Source organism: Tympanuchus pallidicinctus, unplaced genomic scaffold (genome assembly GCF_026119805.1).
Source record: "Tympanuchus pallidicinctus isolate F22 unplaced genomic scaffold, pur_lepc_1.0 scaffold12, whole genome shotgun sequence".
NCBI lineage: Eukaryota > Metazoa > Chordata > Aves > Galliformes > Phasianidae > Tympanuchus > Tympanuchus pallidicinctus.
The window spans coordinates 126,386-141,713 of NW_026294637.1; the positions used below are offsets into that span (position 1 = coordinate 126,386).

Consider the following 15,328-nt stretch of genomic DNA (forward strand, 5'->3'; position numbering starts at 1 on the left):
TCATCCCGAATTACGTTGTCTCGGCAGTTACTTCCCAGAACTCAGAGGATAATGCAGTCACTGAAGGCTAGGGGTAGGCAGACACACCAGTCTCTCAAAATTCCTTTCCAATCTCTGAAAATTTTGGTAACAAACCATCAAACGAATTACTGTTTTCTACATAGAAGGTAACAAGGAGACAAATTGCAGCCAACACACCTCCGTAAAGAAAAGGCATGTAAAACCTACTTTATTTTCACATCAGAACAATGGGCCTTGCAGACAAAAGCTGCTAAAAGTTACTTGCCTGCATCTATACGGGGTGCTAATAAGCAAAAATTGATGCATGAAATTTCTGTAATACAAGAATAAAACTGGTTGAATAACCATCTTCAGAAAGTAGCCATCAACACTTCTGTGCCACCATAAGTACGTCAGAATGAGGATCCAAACAACTGTGCTACCTCCTACTCTGTTCATTGTTTTCTTTTATTACCTTGGATATAAAACACAAGTACACTTACTAATTCACAAGCAACAGGAAACTGAGAGGGACTGTAAGCAGTGGAAGAAAAACTAAGAAAAGTCTTGAAAATGAATAAGGTACAGCACAGATAACAGCAGTCCAAAGGAAAGAACTGTCAGAGTGGGTCACAGTTCCTTTGAAAGTGATGTATCACTGCAAAGCTGCTCCCAAGAGGTGCAGACACCATGCAAACTTCTATACAGCGTGCATACGTTAGACGTGCAAAATATTTCTTTTTTAATCTACACCTATAAGCCCGAAGCTGAGCATTACATCCATTGGCAGGATGTCAGAAGAGTAAGTTTTTGTAACAGTCTTCAAATAGAAAAACACTAATAGCAAATAATTTTTCATATTCACAGGAGAATTGCAAACAGGTTTACAACTGCAAATAGGTTGAAATTAAACACAGAAGATTCAAACAAAAATAAAAATGTTTTAAAAAGCTAATGAAGCTCCAAAGGTCATGCAGTCTAACATTTAATAATGCTTTTTTTATTTTATGAAGTAGTAACAAGCTGTCCTTGGTCTGAAGCAGGTAGCTAGACCAGATCATCTCTGGGTTTCCCTCCCAGCCTCGTTTTTTCTACAGTTCTATATGTCTGTATAAATCAGTGGGATAAATTTCAGAGCACGATCCAGGTAGTCAAATTAGCAAATGCCAAAGATGAGAGCTAGTTTGAAAGCTGACTGTGCTTTCTCATTTTGAATTAAAACTGTATTGTCTTTTTCCCCATCTTTTTTATGCTGTGAAGAAAAGCAACCTGTTTTCTCCACAATATGCACCTTTGATCTAAATGCCCCCCCTCAGTTTGCAGCCTGCATTTTTTTCCTGAGCCTTAGCATAAATTAGGAATAGGGTGTGGCCACCTTCATCTAAACAGGAGGATAAAAGCTTATTTTCCCTTCAGATGAAATGCACCTGACACAAGACTTCATTTATGAAGGCTGTCTGATTTTTCATACCTGCAGTATTGTCTCTGAATTCTGTGTATCTGTAAGAATTTGCAGCAGAAAGTGGAAGCTGCCTTTTCTGTTTGTTTTCTGAACTTCTTTCCATGTAGTCTACTAATGGGGATGGGAAATGAGATCCAAGTCTCTCGGTCCTCACCCTCCTTTCTTTCACTGTGAATCTCCATCAGTGCAGCCTCCACTCCTAACCTGACCCGAGCGCAGCATTCACTCAGCGCACCAAACGCTACATCCTGACTTCAAGTCAGAGTTAGATACAAAATAAGGTACCTAACGAGACACCTCAGCTTAGCATAGGAGTAAACGCATCACCTGCCTTTGAAAAGCTAGGTTAAGCGCTCGGTATTTTCCCAGTTGCGGTGTTACTCCCACGCGAATTAAACAGCGGCCGGCGTCTTGGGAGCAAACGCTGCGCAGCGCTCAGCGGTCCCAGCGCCCGAGCCCAGCGGCAAACGCGAACGCCGCAAACCCCGAGCCAGACACGAGCTTCTCACAGCGGTAAGCGGCCGGAGCCAACCCAAACTGCTGTCGATGAATTGACTACGGCCGGCCCAGGCAAAGTCACGGGCCGAGCGGCACCGCCATCGCCCGGCACGTCCCGCGGCGCTGCTGCCGGCGCGCACGGAGCCCTCCTCGCTCTCCCCGCAGAGGAGCCGCGCCTCAGGCAGCCGCACCGTGCGCGGAGCCGAGGAGAGCAGCCGGGCCGCAGGAGGAGCTGATGGGCAGGACGGGCGCAGCGCCGGGCTCCGTCGAGGGGCGGTACGGCCGCGTTCGACGGGAGACGGAACTGCCGCAACCGCCTCCCGTCGGGCGGAGCGGCGGAAAGAAGAGGCCGCGGCGCCTCCCCGGCCGTCCTTACCTACTCGCAGCCGGGTGCCTGCAGCCGGAGCAGCCTCTTCGGGCTGAAGCAAGGGCGCCGGAGCCACATCCCCGCCCCGCTGACATCAGCGGGCGGCAACGCGCTGAGCTCCGCCCGCGCCGCTCCTCGAGGCCGGGATTGCCGGGCGGAGAGGGGCGGGGCCCGGTCGGCCGCCGCGTTCCTCAGCGCTGTATCTCTGGTTTCTCGGATTGCGAGATGGCCCGGCTCCGCTTCAATGGGTGACTCCGAAGAGCGAGAGCCGCGCAACGCTCGGGTCTGTGCGTGCTGCGCGCTGCGCTCCCTCTTATCCTAACCGCGTCTCCACAGCGCCCCCCTGTGGACGTTATGTGTTCCTACAGCCCCTCACGCAACTCAGCTGGCAGAGACACAGCTGACAGCAGAGCGATCCCTGGAGACGTTCTGGCACATGGGAGAAGGGCTTCTAGAAGAGCTGATTCTGTTCTACATCTGGGCTCACTCCAGAACCTAAAGACTCTGAATGCGTATGACATCGTACACTGTCTACTGCATCCTTGAGACTCTGTTTCCTAGGCTAAAGAACCCCAGACAGTCAACAACAGCCAGGCCAATTTGGCCTCTGTCATCCCAGGAAGCTACATCCCCCTCATCCAGGGAGAGCAGACAATTCACACTCATCCCAGCCCCATCCTGTCATTGAATCACCCCTGTACCTAAAGGACATGGCAGCCACCGAGAGTTCCTTCTCAGCTCTTTTAAGCTCTCTCATCTCTATCCTCATACCAGCTCACAGCAGTGCCATCTAGCACTCTGGGTTCATGCCACAGCTTAATTAATAATTAAGGATGATCAACTTGGCATTTGTTTTTGATGTTAAATCATCTTCTGAATAGAAACAACAGAGCAACAACGGCCCATAGAGGGTGCCCTGCTAACATCAATCTGGGAAAGGTAAACTTCAAACTCAGAGGAGACTATTCCAGAACCTCCTGTGACCTGACCAACCAGTAACATGTGACACTATGTGTCTATCAAACTTCAAAGGAAAAGGGAGGTAGTTATAAACAGTAATGTAAAACGGCTACATGAATGTAAGACTCCAGCTCCTTACTGTGAGCTGTGCTATAAGATTGTAGCAACTGGACAGATCAACACAGTGGAAAAGGCAACACAGCAAAGGTGGGATGATGGAAGGACTGGCACAATAGAAAGGTGCCATGAAGGAAGGGAAGAGGATTGCTCACCTGCATCAGAAGATTCAAGGTTCACAGGGAAAAGCTTCACCAAGAAGGGATCTCCAACCAGACGTCCTTCCCCCGTGGCAGTCAGCCCTTAAATGAGCTCTAAGAGGGGTGCGGTCAGGCTGCATCCCTCCCTGTCCCATAACCGAATTGCTTTCACCTGTGCTCCTGGAGCTGACCCGTCCTTTCCCCAGGTGCTCAATTGTGGGTCAGGCCATAAGTCAACAGTTACCATAGGCATATATTTTAATTCTAAGGCTCGGGATCACAAGAAATGGCACAATGAATACACAGTGACAATTTCATAGGCAGTCAGATCCTAATTTTGATCAGAGATGCAGTTGTTCCATATTTCGCAGGAGACATTCAGCATCTTGCAAAGCCTTCAGAAGGCAAAAGTGGAAAGAAAAGGAGTACTGTTCTGGTAAATCAGCCACAGTGCTGAAGAGAAGCAAAAATCAGATGGGCTTCTCTCTCTGATTCTCCTTCTGTATTTTACAGCATATCATGGAAGAGATAGTACAGATGGCAACACAGCTTCATCCCAACAAGGAAGCATTATCAAAGCTAGGCTTTTCTGTTCCAAGGACAGCTGTGATTCCTTCAGGAGATCAGGGCCTGTACAAAGTCCTTTTAAGAAGTCACCTATTTTTCTCTGCTACTTAGAAAGGTCTCACCCAAAATGAATTCGTATTTTACCTTGGTTAAAGACATTAGCCTTATTCAGATGCTGCCATAGATCTCTGGTTCCCAGAAATAATCATATTCACATTGACATTCTTAGCTAGGGAGCACAGAAAATCATCATTCCAGGCTGAAGGTCTGAGAAACTGAAATTATATAGATTGTTCTCTCCTTGATATTACTAGGATTCTATTTATGCTATTTTGAGTCTAGTCTTCAGATCTATTTCCACAGCAGCCACTGCCTTCTAATGTTCAAAGGCACTACTTTTTTTTTTTCTCCCTGTTTTTGCTGCCTGTCATTCTGCCAGCACCTGATGCTTGTCAGGATCCATGATGTCTACACGCAGCTCAGGAAACTTGTGGCACTTTATAGAAGTGCCAGTGACTGTGGAGCACATGAGAGCAAAACCTGCACACTAATCTCCCTGCACATCTAATGTGTGTGCCTAAAATGTGGAATTCAGAAATAAAGAAGAACCTCTTACAGGAGATATCCCTCCTTTCACTACCGGATGGTAGGGCTGATGAAACGTAACAGCAACATGACTGCACAGCCACATCATTTGTGTTGTGATCGTAGAGAGATCTGAGCACATCAGAAAACAACAGAAATGCCATGATGTTAAAATTTGCTAAAGAATGCAATCAGATCACATTATAAAATATGGCTCTTGGTTGTAAACAATATTCCCAAGAGATCCTCATTGCTCCAGTACCGTGCTTCAATATTCTCTGTAAGCTTTCGCTCCTGGTTTGCATGCCTCCATTTCATTTCCTTTGGCAGAAAGCCAGCTGGAGGAGCCTCTCTGCACTGCAGAGAAAAGCTGCAGTTCTGGAAAGCTACCATGTCAAAAATAAGCAGCAAGTCTTGGATTGACTCAACTGAAAACAGAAGGCTGGTAAAAAAAATCTCTGAAAATCTTGTATCTTCATGTTTGCCCTTCATGATCCTACTTTCAAGTCTTACTTTCAAAATGGAATTTATTGTTCTCTGGGTATTTATGTGCAGGTTTTTCCCTTTATTCACAAACTTATCTACTTCCATGCAGTCCTTTGAGACAATGAAATTAACACTGTTGAGCAAATTATAACACACAGAAAACAAATTGTTCCATTTTGATGCACTAACTCTGTAAGATTATTTATTATAGATCATGTCCAGCTGTGTCACTGCATTTCAGTGTGCAAAGGACTTCTTGCATCATCCCTTGGTTTATTTGTTGAGAGCCAGAGAACCTCTTGAGTAAACATCTCAGTTTGAGAAAGTCCCATAAGCTGGTAACATCTGTACTAGCCCACAGGAACAGTGACGGGCTTTCCTCCAGATTATCTTCTCACAGAGGCTCATTACAGTGCAGACTGTCAGATTCACATAGGTATGTCAGAGCTCCACCCTCTGAACCCTTGGAAGTATGGCTGTGTCTGCAGGGCAGGTTCAGTGCGTGTATGGGAACTGCTGAGTCACAGCTGACCCATGGTTGAGCACCTGGGGAAAGGAGCGGTCAGCCCTGGGAGCACAGTGAAGGCAGATCAGCTGTGGGACAGGAAGGGGTGCAGCCTGGCTGCACCTCTCTTAGAGCTCATTTAAGGGCTGATGCCACTGGGGAAGGATGTCTGCTTGGAGATCCCTCCCTTGTGGAGTCTTCCCTAGGAGCCTAGGTCTTCAGAGATGGGTGAATATTTTTCCTTTGAAGCACTGTTGTGTCTGTGCTGGTCTCTTTGCTGTGACAATTCTTTATTACTGTGTTAATCTTCATGATTGTAATAGTGGGTCACTGGGGACTACAGCAGCACTGGACCTTGCTATCTGATTATCAGACTTCTCTGCTGCAGCTCAGTTCTTTGGAAATCTTGCAGGCTGCGGGGGGTGCAACCTAGTGCTGCTGTAAGAAACACTGCAGGTTATTATTGATCTGAATCTTATTTTACAATGACTGTTTTGCTACTCTGCCATGCTAGATCCACAATGTGGATCACTATCCCTTTGTCAGAAGAGATGCAGAGTTTTGTACCTGAAGCTACTTTTGGGTGCCTCTCGTGCTCAGCATGAAGTCTCGTGGTCTGCTTGCTCAGTTTTCCCATACAGTGCACTGAGCAGCCTAGAGCTGTGGCTGGCTGATGTGCTGCTGAGGTACAGCCACGCACCTACACCTTTACCCTCCTTTTCATCCTAGGTGATGAAGCCCCCATTGACACAGCAGGCTGCTCACTACCACTGTTCTACATAAGGAGCAGGCAAAAGCTGGAGGCTTTCCTCTTCTATTTTGTGCTTCTGGAAGGTAGATCTCACGTGCCAACAGGTTTGTCTGTAACTGAAAAGGGCGAAGAGTCACTGAGAAGAGATTAAGACCTCACTGTTCTGCTTACCTCGGAGGGTCAGAGAAGAAAGAAGAATGTAAATGCTGGGGGCAAGCCCGAGCATCCCTTAGTACTGCTGGCTTCTGTGGTGTTACTGAGGGTATTGCGGCTACCCGGCAGCAGACACTTAGAATTCCCTGGGGAGTTCCACATCTGTGTGACTCTCTCCCAGTCAGACCAACTACGTAAACTGAACCGTCTCCAGGATTACACTTCTAATGTCGTGAGTTGGAACTACATGATCCTTGAGGTCCCTTCCAACCCGGGTGATTCTGTGATTCTGTGAGCTCGGCGCCGGCGCTTGGTCGGGCCCGGTCCGGAGCCGCAGAGACCGCTTGGCGGCTGGCCGCGCGCGGCCCGTGTGGGAGCATCCGGGCCTGCAGGGAACCGACGAGGCTCCGCCGAGCGGGCCGGACTCGGCGATGGAGAAGAGCCCACGAGAAAATTGCGCGCCGCCCCGCTCCGCCCGCCGTGCGCTTGGGGCGGCCTCAGAGCCGCGCCCCCGTTCGCCGCAGTAGCGCGGCGCCGCGCAGCAGCGGAGCCAACTGGGGAGGAGCTCGGTGCGCTTTAAGAGCCGTGCGCCAGTCACGGCGCGCTGCAGCGGCGGCCGTCGCGTTACCATGGAGACGACGGCCGGACCGGTCGCTATGGAGACGGTGGTGCCCTGGCTGCCGGGCGGACCGCGCCGCAGGGAGGCGCGGAGGCACGCGCTGCTGGTGGTGATCGGGGAGGTCGGCACGGAGCCGGAGCGCGGGGCGCTGCGCGGCGCCCTGGAGAGAGGTGAGGACCGGTGCCCGCGGGCCGCGCGGTGCCGATGTCCGCCGTCCGTTGCGGCGCTGCCGCGGGGCTTCGCCCTGCGCCCGGAAGGGCGGCGGCGCGCGTGGGGGAACGGGATGCGCGCGGCGAGCGGGAGAGCTCCGTTAGGCGGGGCGGCACCGCGCGGAGCCGAGCGCTGCGGCTCGGGGCGGGCGGGGCACTCTGGAGTGCTGCGGACATTCGGACCGCAAACGTTCGCTATTTTTTTCCTCCCGTTCTGCGCATCTTCTCCGGATTCCCACCTTTCTCGTGGGTCCGCGGGTCGGGTCTCGTCCCCGTCTTGCCCAAACTTCGGCTAATTGCGGGCTTCGCCCTGCGGGGCGGCGTACCGCAGTGCGAGGGGCAGCGGCAGCGCGGACTGCGGAGCGCCCCGTGGGACCGCGACCCGCGGGAGGGCGAAGAGCAGCCCGGCTCTGCTGCACGGGGACAGCGCTGTCTCTGCTGTTGTGCTTTCCGTGCCGGGGCCCCGGCGGGGACAGGTCTCTATATAGAGGAGGTGGTGTTATTTGAAGGGATGGGACCCGCCGGTGGGGCGGAGGCTGCGGCTTCGTGATTTCTAATGGTTCCTAAAGGACGGATTATAGTGACATCAGCGCCTCAAAGGTGGGAGACACGGCGTCCTGTTCTAATAAGCGGTGTCCTACACCTGTAAAAATGAAGCAATACCCCCAGAAAGTTTGTACGTGCTTCTCCCTTTTCTCACCCATTTCTAAGATGCATTGGTTTTAAGTACCAGGAAAAATAAATGCATATTTTGCGGCGCAGATTTTAAATGGCACAGCACGTGCCCCGTTCTGCAGTCAGCAGTCTCCCAGACGCCTGTCGAGTCCTGTCAGCGGCAGATGCTTTTGGCCTTAGGGCCGTTTGCACTTGGGAAAGCATCCACTCGCAGCAGCTACTTGATGGCAAACAAAACTGGTCTGAAACATTGCATGCTATACGTCTGGAATTTTATTTATAGATCTGTTTTAAGAATAAAACAGTTTTTTTTGTCACCTCTGTTCTTCTCGCTGTTGTGCCCTGCCTGCACAAAGCCTACCAGGATGAGGTTCACGAAGTGTAAATGAATGTATTCCTCTCTCAGGCTGAACCAGGAAGCGCACTTTCCCCACTTTCTACTTACAGCTTGATTCAGAAAAATTGAATAATGCATATCAGATGCTGCAGGAACCTGCTTGTTCCTGCCCTTACTGCTTCTGATGCAGTGTCACTGTATCTGTGAAACACTTGAATGCCTATTCTAAAACGATGTCCACAAGTACTGGTCTGATTCTTCTATTCCTTTGTAACTTTTGTCCTGTTCTGAAACAATATTAGAAAGAGTATAAGAAAATACCAAACCTTGAAACCCAATTATCTTGGCAGGAAATTAACGGGGAAAAAAAAAAATTACAAAGGTATAAGGAAAGAGATGGGAAACTGATGAGACCCATGGCACGTTACCCAGCTGTGCATGTGTGAAAAATATGCACATTTGGAAACCTTGTTATGGCATAGTCTGCACTCCTGCATCAGCAGGTAGGATGGTAATCAGCAAGGACATTGTTCTGGCTGTTGTACAACCGCATAAATTGAAACTGTGACAGGTGGGGATAGGTTAGAAGTGATTTTAGACTGCCTGGAGGGGAAACAAAAGACACCGTATAAATTGTGGCAATAATGAGTGAAAAAGAATTACCTTTTTCCTTGCTCTGAAGGAGTGTATCTGTCTGTATTCTGGAGGAAGTAGCAGTGCCTCAAATAGCATCAATTGCTGCAGTAGGACTGGAGAACTCTGACACAGCAGCTCGAGTCAGCAGGATGTGTCCCGCAGCGTGCTGCCATGCTCAGCTTGGGTGGGAGTGCTCACAAGCACTGCATTAAGAGGCGTTGGCCACTGATTAAATCCATCGTGCTTTCTAAGGCTATTTCATAGGAAAACAGTCTTTTCATCTCTTTCCTTCCTGTTGTGTTGTCATTTTGTTGTGTTTCACTTGTTCCTACCCTATGCAGTCAAAAAGAAATAGGTGTTCTGTGACAGCGTAAGTGGTGGTAAGTTTCTGGATGGTCAGAGGACTTACTACTTGTTTGTTTTGCGTACCCTGCTGTGAAGCTATTACTCTATGGTTTCAGCTGTCATCAGGGAAAAATCCTAAGACAAACATTTTCTTGAGTTGCTGTGAATTCTTGAGACTACTGAAGTGCAATGCGATGACCTGGTGATTCCACCCTGCGTCTGTGGTGAACAAGCTGATACACTCTAGCTTGTAACCTAGAAGATACTGCTTTCCACCAACAGCCTTCAGAAGCTCTTGTGCAACATCAAATCGCTGTGCTGGAGAACCAGAACTGCAGTAACTGGAAACAGTATATGTGAAAACATGCTTCTCTCCTAAAAAATAACAAAAAAAAAAAAATTTAAAAAGGCAGATATTTGGTCATCTTTTTACGTAAGAGAGGGAACATCTTCAGAAAATGGTGGAATAACTCTCAACACAGACCCTAAAAATAAACACTAGGGCTGATATCCTTGTTCTGTTTAACTCTTAGAAGTCTGTGTTAGCGGCCTTCTGCAGCCAGCAGTGTAAGAGGCCAGCACAGTGATTCACAGCGTAATTCCATTATTGTTCATGGCACCACAAGGCAGTATTGCGCCACCAAAGTGCTCCTTATTAGCCTGTGAAGTTCTGATCTGTGGTGTTCGGTGTCATTCAGAACACAGAGCTGCTAATGCTGAGGTCTGAAGGTGACTTCCCAGCATGGCGTGGTGCCACTTGCTCTGGGAGCAGACGCTGTTTCCTGCTGTGATATGAAAGCGATCAGCTTACAAAGATTATGTAGATTAAAAAACGAACCCAAAGGGTCTCAGTAGGATCAGGGGCTTTGAGGGCGTGATTAGGCAGAGGGAGCTGAGGTCGGGGGGGTTTTGTGACTTGAAGGATGCTCGAGTTCTAAGAGCACAGAAGCTGATGTGTCTGAGCTGTTTAGTAGTTTAACTCGCTTAAGCAAGTTAATAAACTTCTAACTAGAGCAATTTAGCTGTTATCCTTCACGGTTCTTCTGTTTCACTCATGCGAAACCTAGGCTGTAAAAAGAGTTGCTTGATGCATGTACTGCAGGTGTAGGTGTTTTATGGAAGGGAAACAACTTATGGCCCTTTGCTTTTGAAGGCTTTTTCTCAGCGTTAGCCATCTTCCCTCGGAAGGCCATTGCTGCTTCCTGGATGTCATGTTTACTTTCGTCCCCTCTTTCGGTAGCCACTATAATGACAGCTCACTGTTCTTTCTCTGTTGGGCAGGAATTCGCTCCTGGAATATTGACCCCCTGTCCTGCGATCTGAATCAGCAACTGCGACTCTTTGTAACCCGGCATCTGGCCCAGTTTTCTTCAGAAGTCAAAGGTCAGTTTTTTTTTTTACTTTATCAGCATTAACTTTTATCTTTTATTTCATATTTGAAAAGAGGCAGAATAAAGCTGGCTCTGATTTAGAATGACAAATTCATATAATGAGTTATTTGTCCAGGATTCTGTATACAAACACTAAAGAAGAAAAACGATCTTAAGGATCTGTTAGATGCAAAGAATTTAACTAAAAATTAGTACTGAGAATAGAAGCATGAGCCTACAGACCTTATGAATACATCTTCCAGATGGGAAAACTGTTCTCTTAGTGGGTAACTGAAAGAAGGAACCTAAACTGAGCGGTCTCTTAGCTTACCTGTTACTCTTCTTAATATGGAGAATGGAAGTCTCCCTCCTTGCAAAGCAGTACAAACATTGATTTTCTATAATACAGAGCATTTTAATAATAATTAAACTTATCAATCTGTAAAGAGCTGAAGATCTGTCTGAATTGGAAGCAACCATGACAGAGGTTATGGTACAAATATGGTCATGGTGCCATATTGGAAAAGAACATTCACTCAAAATTCTTATCTCAGGGTTGAAGTATCTAGATTAATATTAGCAGTGTGTATCCTCTCACTTGAAACTTTTCTTTTTCCTGCAGAGCAAGGGGTGATAAATGCAATGCCAGTCTATAAAGAAGGTCTCAGGAGGGATCCAGGGGATCACAAGCCTGTCAACCAGCTGTAAATTCTGCTGATCAAATCAGTACAATAACAATAAAGAACAGAATTAGTGCCCACCTGAGAATAGTCACCACTGTTCCTACAAAGAGAAATCCTGCTTTTCAAGTGTATTGAATTTCAGAATCATTAAGGCTGGAAAAGACCTCTATAATCATCTAGTACAATCATCCATCTGCCACCAGTACTCTCCTCTAAGCCATATCTCCGAGTGCTATATCTTTCCTTTCCTTAAACAGCTGCAGGGACAGTGACTCCACAACTTCTTTGGGCAACCTGCTCCAGTGTCTGACTCTTTCTGAGAATAAATTCTTCCTAATGTCCAATCTGGACCCTCCCTGGTGCAACTAGAGGCCGTTCCCTTTAGCCCTGTTGCTTGTTACTTGGGAGCAGAGGAGGGCTCTCACCTTGCCACAGCTCCTTTCAGGTAGTTGTAGAGAGCGTGCTTTCTGGAGGGGTGAGCAAATGTAGGTAAGTGGTTTAGTGTACCTGTCAAAGTGTTTTTGAAAGTCAAAGTTCCTGAAGTCTGTTTAAGGAATCCTATTGGCCATAGACTAAAAAGTAAGGTCTCAGTATGCAGAAGTTAATGAGAGGAACGGGCAGATAGAAGTTGTGATGTAAATAGTCACCTCCCACAATGGAGGCAGATTGCTGGTTGAGTTCAGCAAGGTCCATGCTGCATAGCTGCGTAAACCTTAGAGGGTGAACACGAGTAATGAGGCAGGTTTGATAACCAGAAGTCATTCAGGGTATTCGTGCTGTATGGGAACTGCAGAGTCACGGCCTGAACCTCTGATTGATCACCTGAGGCGAGCAGTGAGTCAGGCAGAGGAGCACAGCTGAAGGCAATTCACCTGTGCTGCCGGAAGGGGTGGAGCCTGGCTCCCCCCTCCTAGACCTATTTAAGAGCTGGCTACCAAAGGGGAAGGATCTCTTCTGGAGTTCCCTCCTTCTGGTGTTTTGTGGTGAGCCCAGCGTAAGGGTAAGCCTTCCATTTATTCTCTCTTGTTATCATAGTCCACTTTGCCTAACTCTTGTTTATTTTGTGATTGTAACATCTTGATATCCATTGATTATACAAGTGCTGAATCCTGACGGAAGAATTTAAGTTGTCTGAAAGAAGCATTCGTATGTAAAAACAGCTCTGCAAGCCTGGCTTCAAATATAAAATGAGTTCTGAGATGACCGTTTCCGCTGAGGAGTGAAGCCCTGTAGTAGGATACAGTTCAAACAGTATGTTTCTGTGACTGTTTTCCTCTGTAACAAAATATTAAATGTATTGAAGTGCAGTTACTGTTACCCTTCAAAAGTGGCGTGCCAAACACACACTTTTCTATCAAACTGAATGAACTAATCAGAGCAAAGCAGCTCTGCTTCTGCACACTGTGGGAGTAACTTTTGGCATGAATTCCGGACACACTTTGTGTGAATAGGGCTGTTGTAGCTGAGATGGGTTAGTTACAGCGTAGGCAGCACTGCCAATGTTTTCAGTGAGCTGAAACAGGACATGCAACAATTTATCTAAAGGCTGTTTATTTCTGTCCTAGCTTACTCCTGTTTGTACAGCCATCCCCAAGCAGATAAGCGTCTGGACCTACAACAGATCCTACTAAAACACTTTGTTTGTCTGATGTGGGCCTGGTGAACAAAGGTACTTTTGTTCTTCAGGAAGGTGTTGGTGTACTTCTGTGGGCACCTTCCTGAGGGACCTGCTTGTTACCTGGTAGATGTGCAGGAGGTTCATGTAACAAACATCGATCTGGGAGTTCGGCAGCTTTGGAAGCCTTCTGATTGAGAAGAATGGAGGAGTTTAGTAGTTGGTGGCCAAATGCCTTTTCCCTGGGAAAAGACAGTAAGTCTTAGAGCTACTGAACTCCCTGCTAGCAGTGGGTAATAAAAATTAAATCTCTTACTGTGCTGCTTTTGGATATTGTGGTATCACAAAGAACCAGGATCATATTAAACAGTCTGGAGTGAGTCGCAGCACAATCTCAGCTCTGCATGCCTGATTTCATTGACGAAGCTGAAATTGTCTGTAGATACTTTTGATGCTGAATTGGAGGCCAACAGCTTAATGTGTTACTAGATATGATTTTGTGCGTTCTTCAAGCCCCTCTCCATCAGTGCACATCTGCAGAATTTAGACAACTAATTTGACTGGCTCTGCACAACTTCTCTTGCTGTAGTTGTCATGTGGGCTGGGAAACAGGTGTTCAGCCTTCAGCTGTTCCCTCTCCTCGTGTGGTGAAGCTGACAGTGGTAGAGAGGTGAGACATTCTGGCATGCATTAGTTACCATAGGTGGCTACTGGATTTGTGGCAAATGTGTGTAGCTGGTGTATGATTTCCAACAGTTCCTTGCTGGTGTGTAAGGCAAGAAAAGCCAGGAAGATGGTGTTTGGAGCTGCATCAAACTAGAAACTTGTATGTTGCATGGGAACTGCTGAGTCACAGCTGACCCACTGACTGAGCACCTGGGGAAAGGAGCGGTCAGCCTTGGGAGCACAGGTGAAGGCAATTCAGTTATGGGACAGGAAGGAGTGCAGCCTGGCTCATTTAAGGGTTGATGCCACCGGGGAAGGATCTCAGGTTGGAGATCTTTCCTTGGTGAAGCTTTTTCCTGTGAACCTGGAATCTTCTGATATGGGTGAGCAATCTTCTTCCCTTCCTTCATGGCACATTTCTATTGTGCCAGTCCTTCCAAACAACCTTTGTTGTAGTGCCTTTCCCATTGTGTTGGTTTGTGTAATTGTTACATGTGTTCCTGTTGATAATTCAATAAATGTGCAATTTCAAATGCAGCAAAATGATTCCTCTGAGGGATCTATACATGGGCTTAAGAATATTGAGCCCCAAAGGAACAAGCGTGGCGGGTGATAGCCACAGTTAAAAATGTACTAAGAACTGTCTAGAGCGGTAGAGAATGATGACAATCCACACAGTCCAAGATTGCTGTGGGAGATAATGCAGCTGAAGGTGAATACTGAAAGGCCAGAAGGCCGAAAGGTTAGGCTATAATTCAGGATTTAATTATGGGTGGTGGATCTTAAGTACGTACAGACTTTTGGTGACAGTAACAAGAAACTGCGGTTATGTTATAATTAGTAGGAGAATATGGGAATGATGGCTGTAGCAGAAATGCTAAGTCATGGCCTGAAGCAGTGCTGGAGCACCTGGTGGGAAGGCAGGACCAGCCCAGGGGAGCTCAGGTGCATGTAATACTGCTGAGTGACAGGAAGGGCTGGAGCCAGGATCTGCCCCTTCCAGACCTCGCTTAAGGGTTGGCAGTGGAGGTGAGGGTGTCTTACTGGAGATCCCTGCCTACTTGAGGCCTTTCAAGGGTAAGCAGCTTCTTTTCTTTACTTTTGTCTGTGGCTGCAGTCACCTACTGTAGGCTACGACTTTGCTGCTATGCTGTCACTGCTACACTTGCCATCATATTACAATGGCAAAGTCAGAAACTGCAGGTCACAACTGGTATGAACCTAGAGAACGTCTAAATGCAGCCTGGGAACTGTCTTTACTGCACACAATATATGCTATCAGGCAATGCTCTCTGCAGCGGTAAAAGCCTTCTTAGCCATGCTGCCTCAGTTTGAACACATTTTTTATGTTTTCTTACTTCTGTTGCACCTTTCTGCAAATCTGTTGCTGTGTGTCTTGTAACAGCCACTTGAAGATGTGAATATCTGTCATTATCATTCAGATGCAGATAAATAACACCAATTAGCTTTAAACATTAAGAATTGCTCAGCTCTACACTGCTTGTGTGCTTCTTCCTACTGTGGGCGAAGGGCAGAGTGGCTGCTCCTCTCTAGTAGGAGGCTGTACCAGAGATCTTCTAGA

At 47.4% G+C, this 15,328-nt stretch overlaps 1 protein-coding gene across 4 annotated transcripts in view; it reads left to right on the plus strand.

Annotated features, from left to right (window-relative positions):
- The first annotated feature begins 5,804 nt into the window (after positions 1-5,804).
- Positions 5,805-15,328, plus strand: part of MAP1A (microtubule associated protein 1A) — a 55,595-nt gene continuing 46,071 nt past the window's right edge. The window contains exons 1-2 of one of the 4 annotated variants that reach the window (XM_052672378.1): positions 5,805-5,915; positions 10,694-10,795. In XM_052672378.1, coding sequence (XP_052528338.1) covers positions 5,912-5,915; positions 10,694-10,795 — 106 coding nt within the window. In that variant the 5' untranslated portion in view covers positions 5,805-5,911. Of the gene's footprint in view, positions 5,916-7,151; positions 7,381-10,693; positions 10,796-14,073; positions 14,130-15,328 lie in introns of those variants that run through there. The other 3 variants (XM_052672381.1, XM_052672377.1, XM_052672379.1) reach the window with 3 other exon arrangements.